General features: G+C 41.2%; 2 protein-coding genes across 2 annotated transcripts; one reads left to right on the top strand and one right to left on the bottom strand.

The window, feature by feature from the left end:
- Nucleotides 1-1,068: 1,068 nt before the first annotated feature.
- On the bottom strand, nt 1,069-3,259 carry rps20 (ribosomal protein S20). The gene is made up of 4 exons (XM_062379796.1): nt 3,100-3,259; nt 2,125-2,224; nt 1,873-1,946; nt 1,069-1,293 (listed from the first exon to the last, which is right to left on the bottom strand). Exons 1-4 carry the CDS (start codon nt 3,100-3,102, stop codon nt 1,111-1,113), a joined length of 360 nt encoding a protein of 119 aa, XP_062235780.1. The 5' UTR covers nt 3,103-3,259; the 3' UTR covers nt 1,069-1,110.
- Nucleotides 3,260-3,698: 439 nt separating this feature from the next.
- On the top strand, nt 3,699-14,343 carry LOC133932913 (ankyrin repeat and SAM domain-containing protein 6-like). The gene is made up of 18 exons (XM_062379813.1): nt 3,699-4,334; nt 5,064-5,282; nt 5,388-5,589; nt 5,758-5,908; nt 6,760-6,804; nt 7,291-7,495; nt 7,668-7,774; nt 8,150-8,301; nt 8,426-8,663; nt 8,818-8,867; nt 9,501-9,695; nt 9,793-9,955; nt 10,053-10,273; nt 10,381-10,573; nt 12,033-12,100; nt 12,352-12,468; nt 12,753-12,849; nt 12,977-14,343. The coding sequence occupies exons 1-18, from the start codon at nt 4,003-4,005 to the stop codon at nt 13,024-13,026; spliced, it is 2,805 nt and encodes a 934-aa protein (XP_062235797.1). The 5' UTR covers nt 3,699-4,002; the 3' UTR covers nt 13,027-14,343.
- Nucleotides 14,344-15,621: the final 1,278 nt, after the last annotated feature.

Genomic DNA, 15,621 nt, shown 5'->3' with positions numbered 1-15,621 from the left:
CTTGAGGTATGAATCCAAAGATGGGAGAAAAATGATAATGTGAATGTTTTACAAGGTTATCATTGACATAAATCACCTGGATACACTTTTGACTCATTCTGTCAAAGAATATCCAAGTTCGTCCATCGTCCAGCATTATCTTTTTAAACAGGGTGATGATTTGGTTCTGTAAAAGTTCCAAAAAGGAAGGTGGTATTGCTGCATTTGAATAGTCATTGGAATTGTCTCCATAATGGAAAAATGAAAGCCTGCTTTGTCCAATTATGTAAAACCATTTGGACATAAAGGAAAGCCAGATTGTCAGGATCAGTGTATTTTATTTGCACAAAAAGAAACCTTATCTGTTCAAATTAAATGAGCAGATTGCAAATAACGAATTAGGTGTGAAATTCACAGTATAGAGAATTGGAAAATATTCCAATATACAATTTGTCTGCTGTGGCTACGGGGGTGGAGGTTGTCCAACATCAAGGTTGAGGGTTCAGTTCTTCCCGCCTGCATCCTGATGTGCCCATGGACAAGACAGTGAACCCAAACACTGTCAGTGTATGAAAGCGATGTGTGAATGAGTTTGCGAATGTAATTTGTAGTTCATGTAGTACTTAAATGATTAAAAAAAAAAACTAACAAATCTTTGAAACTAACACTTTTAGTAGCACTTAGTAGTTTTGTTTTATTTTGAAGAAATTGTACTTTCTTGATTCTTGTTCTGGGTCTGTACCCTAGGGGTTGAATGCACTTATTGTAAGTCACTTTGGATAAAAGCGTCAGCAAAATGTAATGCTTATGCTATCGTGAGGCTAGAATAGCACAATAAGCTTAGCATCTGTCCCCTGATTCATGCCTGATAACAGTTTAGATTTCAGAAACTAAGACTTAGTCTGTTGCAGTTCATTACTGAATCTATATAAGATGTCAACAATTCATCACTTATCAAATATTAATGAAGTTAAGCTCATCTGTTATGATTCATGATTGAACTAATTGTGGCATAAAACCAATCATCAGATACCGTTTAATATCAGTCACTCATACACATCAAAATGTTAAGAGGCCAAAAACATCACATCAGTTTTCTTATTCGTTTCTTTAATGAATCATCAGCATTGTTTATGCGTCTGCGATGGTAACTTCAACCTCTACACCAGGTTCAATGCTGATGGAGGTGATCTGCTTGACGATTTCAGATGGGCTGTGCAGATCGATCAGGCGCTTGTGGATCCTCATCTGGAAGCGATCCCATGTTTTGGATCCCTCACCACAGGGGGTCTTCCTGGTGGTGATACGCAGAGTCTGGGGCAAGGCAGAGACAAGAATTTAGCTTGATCCAAATGAAGACCCTGAATAAACAGGTAGTATACCTAAATATGACTGTACCGTTCCTGTGTGGCACAGTGGTATTAAAACTGTATAGCATGTACTGTGTTACATGCATGTTTTGCTAAGAAGTTTAACAATGTTCTGATTGTGTAAATTTTACACAGTTCAGACATTCTGCTGTTTATGCCTGAGCTATAACAAATACAGTGAGAGTCTTCAAATACACAAGTGTTTAGAATAAATTATTTTAGTATTGTACACTTAATTTTACATAAGAGATCTCAGTTGTTTATAATTATCAACAAAGAGGATTTTAAGACAGATGTGAAAAGCAGGAAGAGCGGATACAAAACTTAAACCATTAAAAGGCAGAGATTGAAGACCTTATTTATTTCATTTTTCTATTAGATCAAACAGCAAACATATCTTGATTCAACAATGCACAAGTGTCCAGTGGTCATCTTGTGGTGCATGCAGAACCCTTAAATCAGTTTGACAAATTGTGTTGTAGCCTTGCATAAGAGTAAATGTCTGGCCAGTGTCCTTCAGTACCTTGGTTGGCATACGGACAGGTCCTTTCACCTTCAGGTTCTTTTCCTTAGCACCACGGATCAAGTCTGCGCAGACTGAGTGACAAAACAGATTCAAAGTTGAGTTGCCAGAAAACATCAAATCAATACATGATATCTTTATAAGCATAGCTCAGAATAGCGTATTACTCGTCACAAATTATACGATGGCATTTTTATCCTCATTGCTCTGGTCCATTATTCATTCTCTATTTAATATTTTAAGCTTAATTACCCTTCTCCAGAGACTTGACGTTGCGGCTGGTGAGGGTGATGCGGATGCGGTGGATGGCAACCTCAGCCTCCACAGGTGCTTTACCAGTGTCCTTGAAAGCCTGTTTGTGCAGAGAAAAGAGTTATCAAAACGGTATCATTCTGAACACCCAGTGAGAGGAGTAATGGCATCTGTGTACATACAGTTGCTGATTAGCAAAGCGGTTTTACAATTAAAATATTAATTCTGTTCACTAAATCCTTAAGCATTAGAGAGATGCTGCTGAATGTTTTTCTTAACCTAAATTTGCTCCAGATGCATTACGACTTTCAAACCCACTTGATATTTACGTAGTGACATGAACGCAGCACCGGCTTAACAGCACGTGGTGCCAACATTTTGAAATAAACTATTAAAAAGATACTTTGTAGGTCAAGTTGTCCATTAACATTTGGGTTTATAATAGTTCTCACGATTCCTGAGAGCTAGCGTTTGTCTCGAGGCTCGTTTAAAGTCGTGGTTTAAGTAGGATGAGTTGCATTGTCACTGATCACTTCATTAAGATCTTAATGTTTAACATTTAACTAATATAAGTATTATAGGTCTTTGTATACGCCTCGAGTCTACCGTTTTGACGATCCATTAGCATGAGATCAAGACAGTTAATTTTTAAGTATCACCTTCAATAATATACAGGGATAGGGTGGTGCATTGTTAAGTTTGCCGATTAGTAGAATTCAATGTCAAGACTCACATGAGACAGTTTAGTTTGTGGACTGTAGCTACAACAGCAACATTACACATAACATCACTTAAGAGTCGGCTTTGTGAACGGGTTGTGGCGGGACGTATAATTCCCGCGACTGTAGCTACCGTTGCTAATGTTAGCTCCGACACTCCGTGGAATTCTTAGTAGAAAATTCGCATATAAGACGATAATATATACATTTAAAGGTTAACAGGACACAACCACGTCCTTGTATGAAAACCACGTACCATTGTGATCACTCCTGACCGACTTATTCGGAAGAAATCGAAACGAACAGCGGTGAGCCAGGAACGTGCACTACGGCGTGGTGAACTCTTCAGCAAAAGAACGAGCAGAGGCAGGAGCCTTCCTTTGTACGTTCATCCGGGTTCCTGTGTCTTCTTCTTTAGTTTAACTTGAACTGTGAACCACAGCGACACGTATCGGTGGCCACACCACGTTGCAGGTTCTCACTGCCCTAAAATCCAATCATACTGTTACATCCGGTTCGTGCTGTCAAAATAAAAATTTAAGAAAAGTGAAAACAGGAAAAAGGAATTGGGCCATTTTCATGTTTTGATGACCAGTTATGTAATTTAATCACAGACGTAGGCCGAATAGTACTGAACATACTATGCACTACATACTCCCTCACTGAAAAGAAAAAGCTAGACACTCAACAAAACCGATTGCTTTCCTGGTTCTTAAATGGTGTAACGGGCTGTGTTGTGGTTTAAAACAGACACATGACGTGTACTACAGCATCTAGCGTTTAAAAAGTCAGTTTTAAAACACTCAGGCTTTTGTTTTGAAAGGTGACAACGGTAGTTGAGTGCTTTGCTGTGATTTGCGAACGAGTAACGGAACCGAGGCTGTGCCGGTACGACAGGTCGCCACTGTTTGTTTTGTCGGAGCAAGTTTTTGCAGAGTTTCGTGAAGTGTGTCAGAGAAGAAGAAACGGAAGGAAAGGAAGAAGAAGACGAAGAAGAAGGATAAAGAGAAGATGAAGGACGGTCATGCTCCCGGAGACTATACTTTATTTCACCGTGCGTCATGATTTCTAAACACAGGCCGCCCAAGACTGACAGGAGAAACTTTACTGAAACCCAAATAACTTGTAATGGAGACGGAATAACGCCGCAGATGAAGAGATGAATTTCGGTGTTGCCGCCGATTCCCTGCTGCTTTTCCGTGCCTGCGATGAGGGTGACTACGAGACGGCCCGGGGCATCCTGGAGCCCGGAGCGCCGAAAGAGTCCGGTCGGCAGAGCAGGCTGCGGTCCGAAGCGGGCTCGGAATGCTGCGGCGCCGCGGACATGTTGTCTCTGGTGCCGGTGGACTGCACGGACGAGGAGGGCAACACCGCCCTGCAGTTTGCCGCTGCCAGCGGACACGAGAACCTGGTCCGGTTCTTGCTGCGAAAGGGAGCCTCGGTAGACAGCCGCAACAACTACGGCTGGACCCCGCTTATGCAGGCTGCCAGGTAGGTGGAACTCTACATTGTCTTCTGAAGTGATGGTCACACCAGTCACACCAAAGTCCATTCAAAATCTGCTAAATTTAGTTGTTGGTGTAATGATGAATTACAATGACTATAACATGGCGGAACTTATCAGATGACACTCTTTAATTCGTCCAGTAGAAAACACTTTCAATAAAGAAGACTCTCCCAACACCCAGATATGTTTATTTTCTATTTTTCTTATGTCAAGTTCTATATATTTGGGTTTAGATATGTATTTCTGTTTTTTTGTTGTCTATAGCAACTTACAATAAGGTTCAAGGTTAAACTGTAAAATATCAAGCAATATGTTATAAATTGCCCTGTTCTTGATATATGCATCGCCTATATATAGTACATTTTCTACCAAATATCGGTAATGCATCGGCCCCACATATCGGTTGGGCCCCAACAACATTCATAACAGGGTTTTGATTTGTGTTTATCAACCAACTAAGAGTCATTGAATTTCAATACTCTAGAATAAGAACTTAACATTTACATCAGGAGCCGATACTCTTCTAGAGTCCATCATGAGTCAAGCTAATTTTTTCAACGGCCAGATTCTTAACCCTCTCAGAGTTGATTCAGCTCAAAGAGGAGAACCAAACTCAAAATCGAATGCATGACGAAACATCTTAATCTGGGGGATACCAAATATTTTAGATCCCCTCCCTCTTTTATTCTCCTGTGTCTCCTTTCTCCTTCCAGATTTGGTCACTTGACTGTTGCACACATCCTGCTGGAGAACGGAGCTGAGATCAACGGACGGAACAGGCTGGGAGCGAGTGTCCTGACTATGGCTGCCCGTGGGGGTCACACTCACGTAATCAAACTACTCCTGGAGAGTGGGGCCTATGTGGATGACTATGATCATCTGGCTGTCACTGCAGAGGTGGTTTCTAATGGCAACAACAACAACAGCTGCAGGTTTGGGGCTGTTTTTTATGCAAACACTTAGAATAAAGCAGAATTCAGTTTAGAGATTAGAATTACATCTTCAGTCTCATACTGGTCTGAATCTTTTTCCCACAGTGGGGCTGGTTTTGGAGGTGGAGAGGGTTGTCCTGAAGGAGGAAGTTGCAGAGAATTCATGGACATCACAGCCTTGATGGTGGCGTGTCAATTTGGCCACGAGGCTACGGTGCGCCTGCTGCTGGAGTGGGGCTCTGATGTCAACTTTTCCCAGAAGACCACTGGCTGGGGACCACTCATGGTGGGAACCATCAGTGGGAAGGTGAGGCTAATGACAAATGGTTGGTTAGAGGAAGCAAAAGATGAAATGGACAACATGTTTAATTTTTAATTGCATGTGCCACTTAGAATAGGTGGAGTAATATCTTGGCACTGTTTCTGAATCTAACTTCTGTAGAAGGAAAACAATAAGGTTTGGTCTGTTTTGAAGGTGGTTGTAGCTCAGCAGTTGGTGGAACGTGGAGCTGACCCAGATCGAATCAATGTTCTGTCTAAAACGGCATTTGAACTGGCCATGCAGCTCAAACAGAGAGACATCAAGGCCTATCTGGACTCCATCACAACTGTCCGTCCACAGACAGGTAGGAACCCACTCCCAAGCATGTTCATATTTAAACACATTAATGTCAAAGCATGCTACTGTACTTGGTTTACAGTGTATGTAAAAAATGTATAGAGTGTATGAAAAAGGTAGCATTGTGTTGCAGATGACTACACTATAAAATCATTGGTGAATTATTATACGACATGGTAGTATTTATGATCATACAAATGAATAATTAAAAGAAACAAAACTGAATACTATTTAAGAACGTAAATACAATAAAATAAGACTTTATCAAAAACCCGGCTAAGGAGAGAGGATTAAAGCTTGAGTTTGAAGATCTCAACACTTCCAGCTGTCATCAGGTCGTCAGGTAGAGTTTTCCAGTGGCTTGGAGCATAAAAGCTGCCTCACCAGCACTCATACCAGAGCACCTGAGGAGCAGTACTGGTTCACTGTGAAAAGACATAAATGATGGTGCAAGACCGTTTAACAAGAAGTGTTGCTCTGTCTCTACCTCTTATGTGTGTGCTGCCACAGTTAGAGTTTAAGAGTCTTGCATTGTAGTTAACACTGAAGTGAGAGAAAAACCAACTGTCTACCTGTCTTTGATGTTCAAAAGCTCTTCTCAGCAGAGGATTTAGGACAGTTTAGTTGCAACGTCACGTGCAGGGATCTTTAAAAATGCTACTTTTTTCTCATGTTCTTTCTCTGTTTTAAAGTAGTGATTATTGTTTCTGTACTTAACCCCCCCATTAAGACACACACACAAACACACACACACACATTGATGGTGCCGAGCCATGTGGAGTCTTGGCCAGTAGAACTGTTGTTTAAAATGATGTCAGACCTCTCTTCTCCTCTCAGTCTTTACTCATTTCTTCACAGATGACGAGAGACGAAGACCAGATGTGTTTAGCGCCCTGAAGTTGGGTAAGTTAAATTACATTCATGTCCTGTTTAGCAATGGTAAAGAAAGCGATTATAAAAAATTCCTTGACTCGCCCATTTATTTGGATCAGCACCAAATGTACAAGGTCTGAAAAAAGACTACCCCTATGAAACCACATTTATATCTGCTGGATCTGAATTTTTATTTTTATCTGAACCAAACTGAAAACACATAGATATCACTCCCCTAAATATGGGACAAGATCCATAAACGTCTCCCTCGGGAATCTGTGAAAATGGCAGAAAACACTAAAATTTAAAATGTTAAAAGAAATTATGTAAAAAAGGCCTGGATCTGCCTTTTTTTCCAAATCTGTGCCAAAATTGTTTCTCTCTGTCCCACCCTTCCATCAAGTTTTGTGGAAATCACAAAAACAGTATTTTGGCTGAGGACATTGACAAGAAAACACAGTAAAGTCCATATATTTGTATAGAAACTAACTATATGTATGTTCTATACTGACTCAGGGAATTCCCAGCTAGTCAAAGAGATCTTGGAGGAGGATCCTACTCAGGTGAATTCATCCAGCCAGGAGGGAGCGTCACCTCTGATGATGGCAGCGGTGAGCGGCCAGTTAGAAGTAGTCCAGCTGATGGTGGAGAAAAATGCTGACATAGACAAACAAGACGGTGTCCATGGGTGGACTGCACTAATGCAGGCCACCTATCACGGGTAAGACAAGGCAAATTAGGGATTATAGTGTTAACCTGTTTCCAACATTTTAATAAAAATTGATAATTTAATGGATCACTCTATTTAGTAAAAACAGGGAATTTGATTGGATATGTAATTTGATTATGTACTTGCATACATTCTCTCCTCTCTTCTTCCTTCCTTCCTACAGTAACAAAGACATAGTCAAGTACCTGCTGAGTCAAGGCGCTGACGTCAACCTTCGAGCTAAGAATGGATACACAGCCTTTGATTTGGTTATGCTGTTGAATGACCCAGGTACCCTCACTCATTGATCTGTTCTTCGGTGCCTCAGGAAAATGTTTAACTAAACAAAAATCATTATTTCTGAATTTGATATGTGATATTTGATTTTGAATCTGAGACATTTTTTAAATGAAAATAACAAATACCTATTTAAAATGTAAATATTTGTTTGGCCCATTTGTTAACCTTCTCCAAAGCTTTCAACCACATCTCATGATCTTCCATTGTCTTGAATATTAGTATTAGTGTATATATTAGTGTTTCTTAATATTACCGTAAATGATTATCTGTGACTGATCATTTCAGCTTGGGCTATGAAAGTTGTGATGGAGGTTTTTCACACCAAATTATTAAAACTTTTTCTGTGTCCACTCTGGATTTTCTCAGACACGGAGCTGGTGCGTCTTTTAGCATCAGTGTGTATGCAAGTCGATAAAGACAAGTCAAAACACCGTGGCAGAGCCTTAGTTACACGCTCAAAAAGTCGGCAGTCCCTCAACAACGTCCCTGTGCCTCCTGATGAAAAGGGAGGCCTTAAGGTAAAAGACACACCCTGTTATTTAAATATTCTGTGTATTTGTTAACGGTGTAAATAAAAAATCATCATTAAAAGGTATAGAAACCATATATACATGATGCTTAAATGTTTCAACCCTCTTACAGTCCTGGTGGAGTAGGATGTCAAATAGGTTCCGGCGGCTGAAGTTGACTCACACCCTGAGGCACGGCCTATCGTCCAATCGCCTGGCTCCCTTCCCAGACGATGCTGAAAGTTCATTGGATGCAACAATGAAGGCGAGTAGAAAACCTGGGGCCGTGACTAACGGGGCGCAGGCGCCAACTCCAGCCCTGGGAGGAAACGATGTCAGCACGGCCTGGGCTGTCAAGAGCAAAGACACTGGTGAGCCATCGCGGTAACGTCGATCTGTTAAACATTAATGACACCATATGTTTAGTGTAAATCTAATTGTTTCATATGTAGTGGATCCATGTGGTGTGCATAATAGGACAGGCAAGAGAGAATGTGTAAATGTGCTGTATGATCCTTTTTTCAGGCCTTTGCAGGTCATCTTCAGAGAAGGAGGACTTCCTTATAACCACACTGGTAGGAATATTTATTTAAATTTTGTTTCATTGTAGATTTCATCAAAATTCTTTTAACAAAATTAATTACATTATAGAACCTCAGAAAGTTAGAGAGCTTAGCTGGATTTTATGTGGTTTTGTGTCGTAGAATACATTTGAAATTAAGTAACTAAGTCTGAAGTAGACTTAGCCTAAGACAATTATTAGCTAAGCCGGACCCTGATTCTTTTTGTGTGTCCGTACCCAAGTCTTCCCCTGATCACAGGCAGGTTAGGTGAAACAAATCAAGTAGATAGCCTAGGCAATGTGACAGAACCTGACCAAAACCTGAATATCAACAAAAAAAAACGGATCTGTATCTTGCAGCATTTATCCTTCCATAAGGTCTGACCAGGGACCCTGTCTGGCCCCGTCTGGCCTGGTTGCTGGTTACAGGTTTACTGGACGGATAGTTTAAGGAAGAATGTAGCCAAATTATTGAGTGTAGATTGCTGTGCAAAAGTGCTGTCTAAATACTTCCTGAAGCATCTGTATATGTAGATTATGGATGGGGTTTAGGGTTAGGATTTGCGCTTTTTTACAAAAGCTTATTATTATTAACAGGTGTTGTATAAATAAAATTCTTGTATAATGGGTTTTCTATCTCCTGTAGTTGAGAAGTGGTGCGCCTTTGACCCGTCTGCCCAATGACAAGCTGAAAGCTGTGATCCCTCCCTTCCTGCCTCCATCTAACTTCGAGCCATGGAACTCGGACCGTTCACGTCTCCTCAGGGAGGGAAAGACTGAAGCGCCAAGGCTACCCATGCCGCCCCAAAGGAAACTAAACAGTAGTGGAAACTCAGATATCGTGAGTGTTTGTATGTGATAGAGTGGAGCTGGTGAAACCCCTCTCTGCATTTCGGCATCATTTGCTATCATCTCCTCCTCTTTCCTTTATTTATCAGACGTCTATCAGTCGTGTGGTTAGCAGGTCCATGAAGTTCCCCATCATCACAAAGGGGCCCTCCTCCTCCTCTCCTTCTAACTCTGGTCACTACCACTCCCCCCACTCCTCCGGGGGCTCCAATGGAGTGGCAGGGCTCAACCGGGACTCTCACAACCGTTCAGGTTCAAACAAACACATATCAACTGCAAAACACAGCCATAATCTGCAAGCATTAAATCTGAGGATGGTATCCTTTCTCTGACTCCCTCCATCCACCAGGGGGCAGTGCAGACAGCGTTCTCTCCCAGATAGCAGCCCAAAGGAAGAGAGCAGCTGGCCTTATAGATGTGAAGGTCCAAGCTCCAGAGAAGCAGCACAGCCAGTCACAAAGCCAACCCCCACCACCAGCCCCAGCACCTGGCCTGCCGCTACCTGATATCAGCCTCCCTGACATCCAATCTCACACAAGCCTGGTCGCCTCCGACATCCACTCAAGAAGGGTTTGTGTTGTGTTTCCTAACTGATATCACTGTGACAAGTGTGTAGGAAAGGCTAAAATTGACATGTCATTGAGGGGGTGTTACTGTCCTTCTTTGTTACTTTGTAGAAGATGGAGTTGAAGAAGAGACCTCAGTCAGGGAATTCCTCCACCTCCAAAAGCACGTCCCCCACCTTGACACCGTCTCCTTCCCCAACGCCAAAGGCTCCTACTGGGCAGGGAGACTCTCTGTCCTCAGCCTCTTCCCATCCTCGCTCCAAGAGCAGTGGAGGCTCCAGCAGTGGGACCATCACTGATGAAGGTAACAACACAGTGAACTCAGGGTTACTCAGGAATTATTGTGTCATAGTAGGGAGACAAATAGATGTTGATAATCCACTAGGGGTGGACGTTACACCTGTGTCATAGTCATCACCAGTGTGTTACTGCACCACGACATTGATTGTACAATATTTTCATCACTGTCATCGATAGGCTAATCATAAAAAAGAAAGCATTTTATTTTCCCCAAATGTTCAGTTGTGGTTTTAATATTGTCCTTTTACGTTATATTTTTTTAGCAAATAAAATTAAAACAAGGTTGTTATATCAGCGGCTGGATTCATGAAAGGGGCATTGTAAAAGAGAACAGACCCACTGATCAAATAAATCATAAACATAAAATCTTAAAGTCAGAAACGGGCGTTGACACAGAGGCGGTCACAGGAGAGGAAATACTTGTTCCACTAAAGGAGAGATCTCATTTTAGTGCGGCTCGGGTCGCATTTTTCTGTCTGAACCCATCCCAGCGTGAGCGAAACTAAATAAGCCTCTCCGGAACTTGAATGGTAGGCATTTCATGTTTAATGTCCGCAGACTGATGCAGTGAATGTAAGCTGCACTGAGTTTGTGTTAACCTTTCCCAGACATGCATGGTCATTGGATGTTTTCACAGATTACAGACCAGTGCAGTAAAAACTTTCAAGTAATAGATAGTTCTGTCAATGTAATAGAACCCGACCCAAACCTGAATATCAGTTCAAAATGTTTGTACGCATCTCACCTTGTCACTATGTGCTTGAGTTGGCTATCCACACTCTATTATGCAAGCTTTGTCACTGTGTCATCAAAGCAAAAGATGGCAACCTGTTCCACTTTTAAAAAACTCATGACCATGAATTTAAGGAAGCGACCCGCACCAGATCCAAAAACCAATGTGTGAGCAACCAGCACCAGTGGAGCCTGTCCCAAAACCACACTGTGTCACTTTTGGCATTGTGAGCCACTTCCACAATTTAACGACAAAACCAGTTAAATAAAGAAAAATATGAAAAGGTAAAAAAGTCTGTGATTAACTCTAGATCGTATCACCCAACCCCTTAACAAAGGGGTCAATAATGACCAAAAATAATGCAGTGGAAATAGAAAACAATTTTCTTGAGCTGTATGTGCTAAATTATTTCTGCTAGTGTTTGATATTGACAACTTGATGATTCCAAGAGTTGCTTGTTTATAAGTTACATCAATGTAAAACACAGTTTAACTTAGTTGGTTAGACTTTTAATGCAACTTTATTTTCTTATTATAAGAACGCATCAATCATATCTCTTTACATCTACACTTCTATCTATAGTTAAAAGACAAAATACTGAGATGCATTTTTTTAGCCATATGGCCCAGTTTGACCAGACACAAAAAATCCACCGGCCACATGTGCCAAGTTTTTAGCACTTACATCACATCATAGATTAATTTTGTCTTTGTTTTTTTGGGAAAAACAGATGAGCTGTCAAGTATCTTGAAGAAACTGTCCCTGGAGAAATACCAACCCATATTTGAGGAACAGGAGGTATTCTTTATTTTGCGTCCAAAACATTTTCCTTCATCTATAAAGTCTGTTTTCCTCCTTTGTTATTGTAGAGTTTGAGTTTTTAGTTGTCAGTTTGAAGCGAAGTGTTTTCCCCTGACTGCATCACTGAACAGTGTCCATCGGTACTGCATGGAAGGCAGTATTCCAGAGTTATACTTGTGTTAAATGTTTAATTCATAGCATGTTTCATATAATCTTTTGACCCTTGTTCTTCTTTTCCCTCCTTCTAGGTGGACATGGAGGCGTTCTTGACTCTGACAGATGGCGACCTGAAGGAGCTGGGCATTAAAACTGACGGACCCAGACAACAGATCTTGGCAGCCATATCAGAGCTCAATGCTGGAAAGGTTCATTTAGTTCAAAATAGAATATACTGCTATGTATGCTATGTGTTTTAGTTGCAGTGATGTTTCCAGTGCTCTCCAGTCCTCTCTCATCTGAATGTATGGTGTTTCCACTTCAGATTTCTCTTTCAACATTGTCTTGTAGCAAACTGTTTAGCCAGCAGAGACAGATCGAGTTATTTTAAGCAAACAACTTACATGGATACTTTATAAACAGACCCTTTTTTCCCTTCAAGAATGTCATATTTTCCTACAAAAAGCTGTGTATATTTGTTGGCTGTCACCAGGGTCGAGAGAGGCAGATTCTTCAGGAGACTATCCATAACTTCCAGTCGTCCTTCGGTAGCAGCGCCAGTAACCCGAGACAACCAGGTGGACCACGCTGTGAGTGTCAAATGTTAACGCTACGTTTTGCCCTCTGTTGCACTGAAGCGAGTACATGCAAAGTAGAAATCATAATCTCTCCCTCAACCGCTTTATCTTCTTCTCTCTCTCCGCTTGTCTTTATCAGCTCCAACAGGTTGGATGAGGCACCAAGTTCGTTCCTCCAGCAAGAGGTAGCCAGCAGCCCTGATACTCGTTAGGGTATTCACCGAAGGTACTTAAAAATAAGAGTGACATTGCTTCTGACGCATAACCAAGGGGGAAATAAAATGGAGTTTCCTGGACAACGTTGTCTCAGACCACTAGAGGACAATACAACAAAACGAACCAAGCAGGCCCTGATACCCTGCTCTTACGGGACCTCGCAGAAACCAAACTACCTTTGTTTTCCTCTTGGATTTTAAAGCAGGAGCTGGCTGAGTCCAGCAACTTGCCTCAGACAAAGTACGCCATGTGGGGCAAATTGCTTGCCATATTGAATCGGTTGTCTCATCGAGTGCTAATGCAGCACACAAATTATATGGGGAGGTTACAGAGCAGTAGGTGTGAGCCTGGAGAGTTTGTTTTTATCTTATCTGAGAAACTGTGAGAGATCCAGCATATGTATTGTAAAGGTGGTCAGGTGATCAGGTGAAAGATAGATTATGAGTTTGATATATATTATTACCTAGTAATAATGTGACTGTCGACCAATTTAAATGACTGAAAAGCTGCAGAATGAGGTAAACTAATGAAGAAAGTTAAAGTGACAAAGCCAAACTATATTTTTAGTCATCCAGTCTTTTCGACAGCTTTTTTTGTCGTTGTCTTGAATTTCTTGATTTCACGGACCACTGCGTAAAAATAGGATTTTCTGTCTGGAATGTGCTGTCATGATATAATAAGTAAATGTTTTTGTTTTTACTGTTTGAGATCCTGTCGGACTTGAGATGAGAAGATGTTGGCAAAAAAAAGGTTTGGAGCATTTTACAAGCGGTTACATTTTTTTTTTTTGGAAGAGGTACTTTACGCAAAAGTTTCCACTGAGCTTGTTCTATGTTTGTGCATCTGGCTCTAGCATTTATAAGACGTTGGATCGGTATTCAGACAGATGGAGCCGCTATATCAGATACTTATGATCCATGTCGTAAATCCAAATGATGGGCTGTGATGAAGGTCAGGATGGGTCGGTTAAATATCAGATGACAGCATATCCTGTTTAGTCATCTAGTGTGTCGAGAAAACATGAATAAGTACACTGTGCTCTTTTAAAAGGGACTCTGCATGATGACTTGAAACCGAAATCAAATGTGTGTCCAAAGTTAAAACTGCAAAAATGAAACAAATTGAACTGAAACTGAATTTATTGTTGCTTAGGTGAAAAGGTTGGTCCAGCTCTGCTTGTAGTAAAAGTATACTGTATGTAAAATCAAAAACCATAATGCAAAACCATCTGTATGCCACAAGATGGCAGCGACCTTCTTTTGTTGCAATAAATGACCACAGTGAAACTGACGAGATGTAGTGACCGCTTTAAGACCCTGCTTTGCATATGTTCTGAATAAGGGCTCTTCTTCAGTCTGGCAGTCACATTAAAGTGAAGAAATAAGAATTTGTTCTCTGATTAATGATTTACTTTTATCTTTTGCAGTAAAACTCACTCTGAGTTATGTTTGTACACTCCGATTTGCTGCTAAAGCCATAATTGTTCCTGTGCGATCAGTAGATTACTTATGTAATTTTAATATGGCTCTATCTGAGCAACTAAGCAGGTTAGTTGACTCGGCGCTACTTCATTTTTGCATTACCATCATGAATTGCCACATGTAGCCACATTGTAAATAGGCTCAATTTAATACAACAAGGCTGTAGTCTCCATGTCAATTGGTCAGCTGGATATTGGATACTGACTTTCCTACCACAAATTCCTACTCATACCAATATGTATAAAACTTGGATTTCAGCAGATGAAGGTGAGAAGGGCCTCTTTGTGGCAGACTGTCCACGTTCGCTGAGAAACCTGTGTGAAACACACAGTTTGAACCTGGACCTGATTAATGCTTTTAAGGATTCTCAGTAGCAAATGACGTTTCAAACACTTCTGTTTTTGTTTGTTGAAGCTACTGTCACCATGTGAGCAGGAGCAGCTGAAAAATGTTTTGGTTTGCATGACTGCGATTGCCTCAAACCACTTTGACCAACATTCAGAAAAGCAGATCAACCGCAAACAAGACCAATCGCAACACGCTGCCGTTGCTGAAATGATTATTGATGACCTGGTTACAGACTGGCCCGACAGGCAGGCGACAGGGTTCCTGCAGAGTTTAATGAAAAGCATCACTCAGTGCAGGGAAGCTTTCCTCTCCAGGACTGTGGCAGATTGAGTGCTCAGACGTACAGCACCATGTTTGAGCTGTAACAAACTGGACGAGAGAGAAATACATTTGGTATTTATTAGCATCACTGTGGCATGTGGGCAGCAAATGGCGTGACTCATTCAGTTTCCCCTCATATTGTTTTCAGTCACATAAGGTTTTGGTTGGATTGAATAATATTTAATCGCGTTGACTGTAAGTGTCAATACGGTAGTCATGTTGTTGTCGGAAACCATGGACACAGATGCATGGAGGTCACAGAGTCAGTGATGTTAGAAATAACTCAGAGAGAAGACAGTCACTTCATTAAGGAAAAAAGACATAGAAACCATAATATCGTCCTTTTTGAGGAATTTGAACCACCTCTGCTACTAGGTAAGGTGTCTTCCTCATAGGTTTCAACTGGTCTTGTCTGTGG

Source organism: Platichthys flesus, chromosome 21 (assembly GCF_949316205.1).
Source record: "Platichthys flesus chromosome 21, fPlaFle2.1, whole genome shotgun sequence".
In the NCBI taxonomy this organism is placed as follows: domain Eukaryota; kingdom Metazoa; phylum Chordata; class Actinopteri; order Pleuronectiformes; family Pleuronectidae; genus Platichthys; species Platichthys flesus.
Note: the sequence above shows the minus strand (reverse complement) of the source record. Positions and strands in the feature narration are given on the sequence as shown.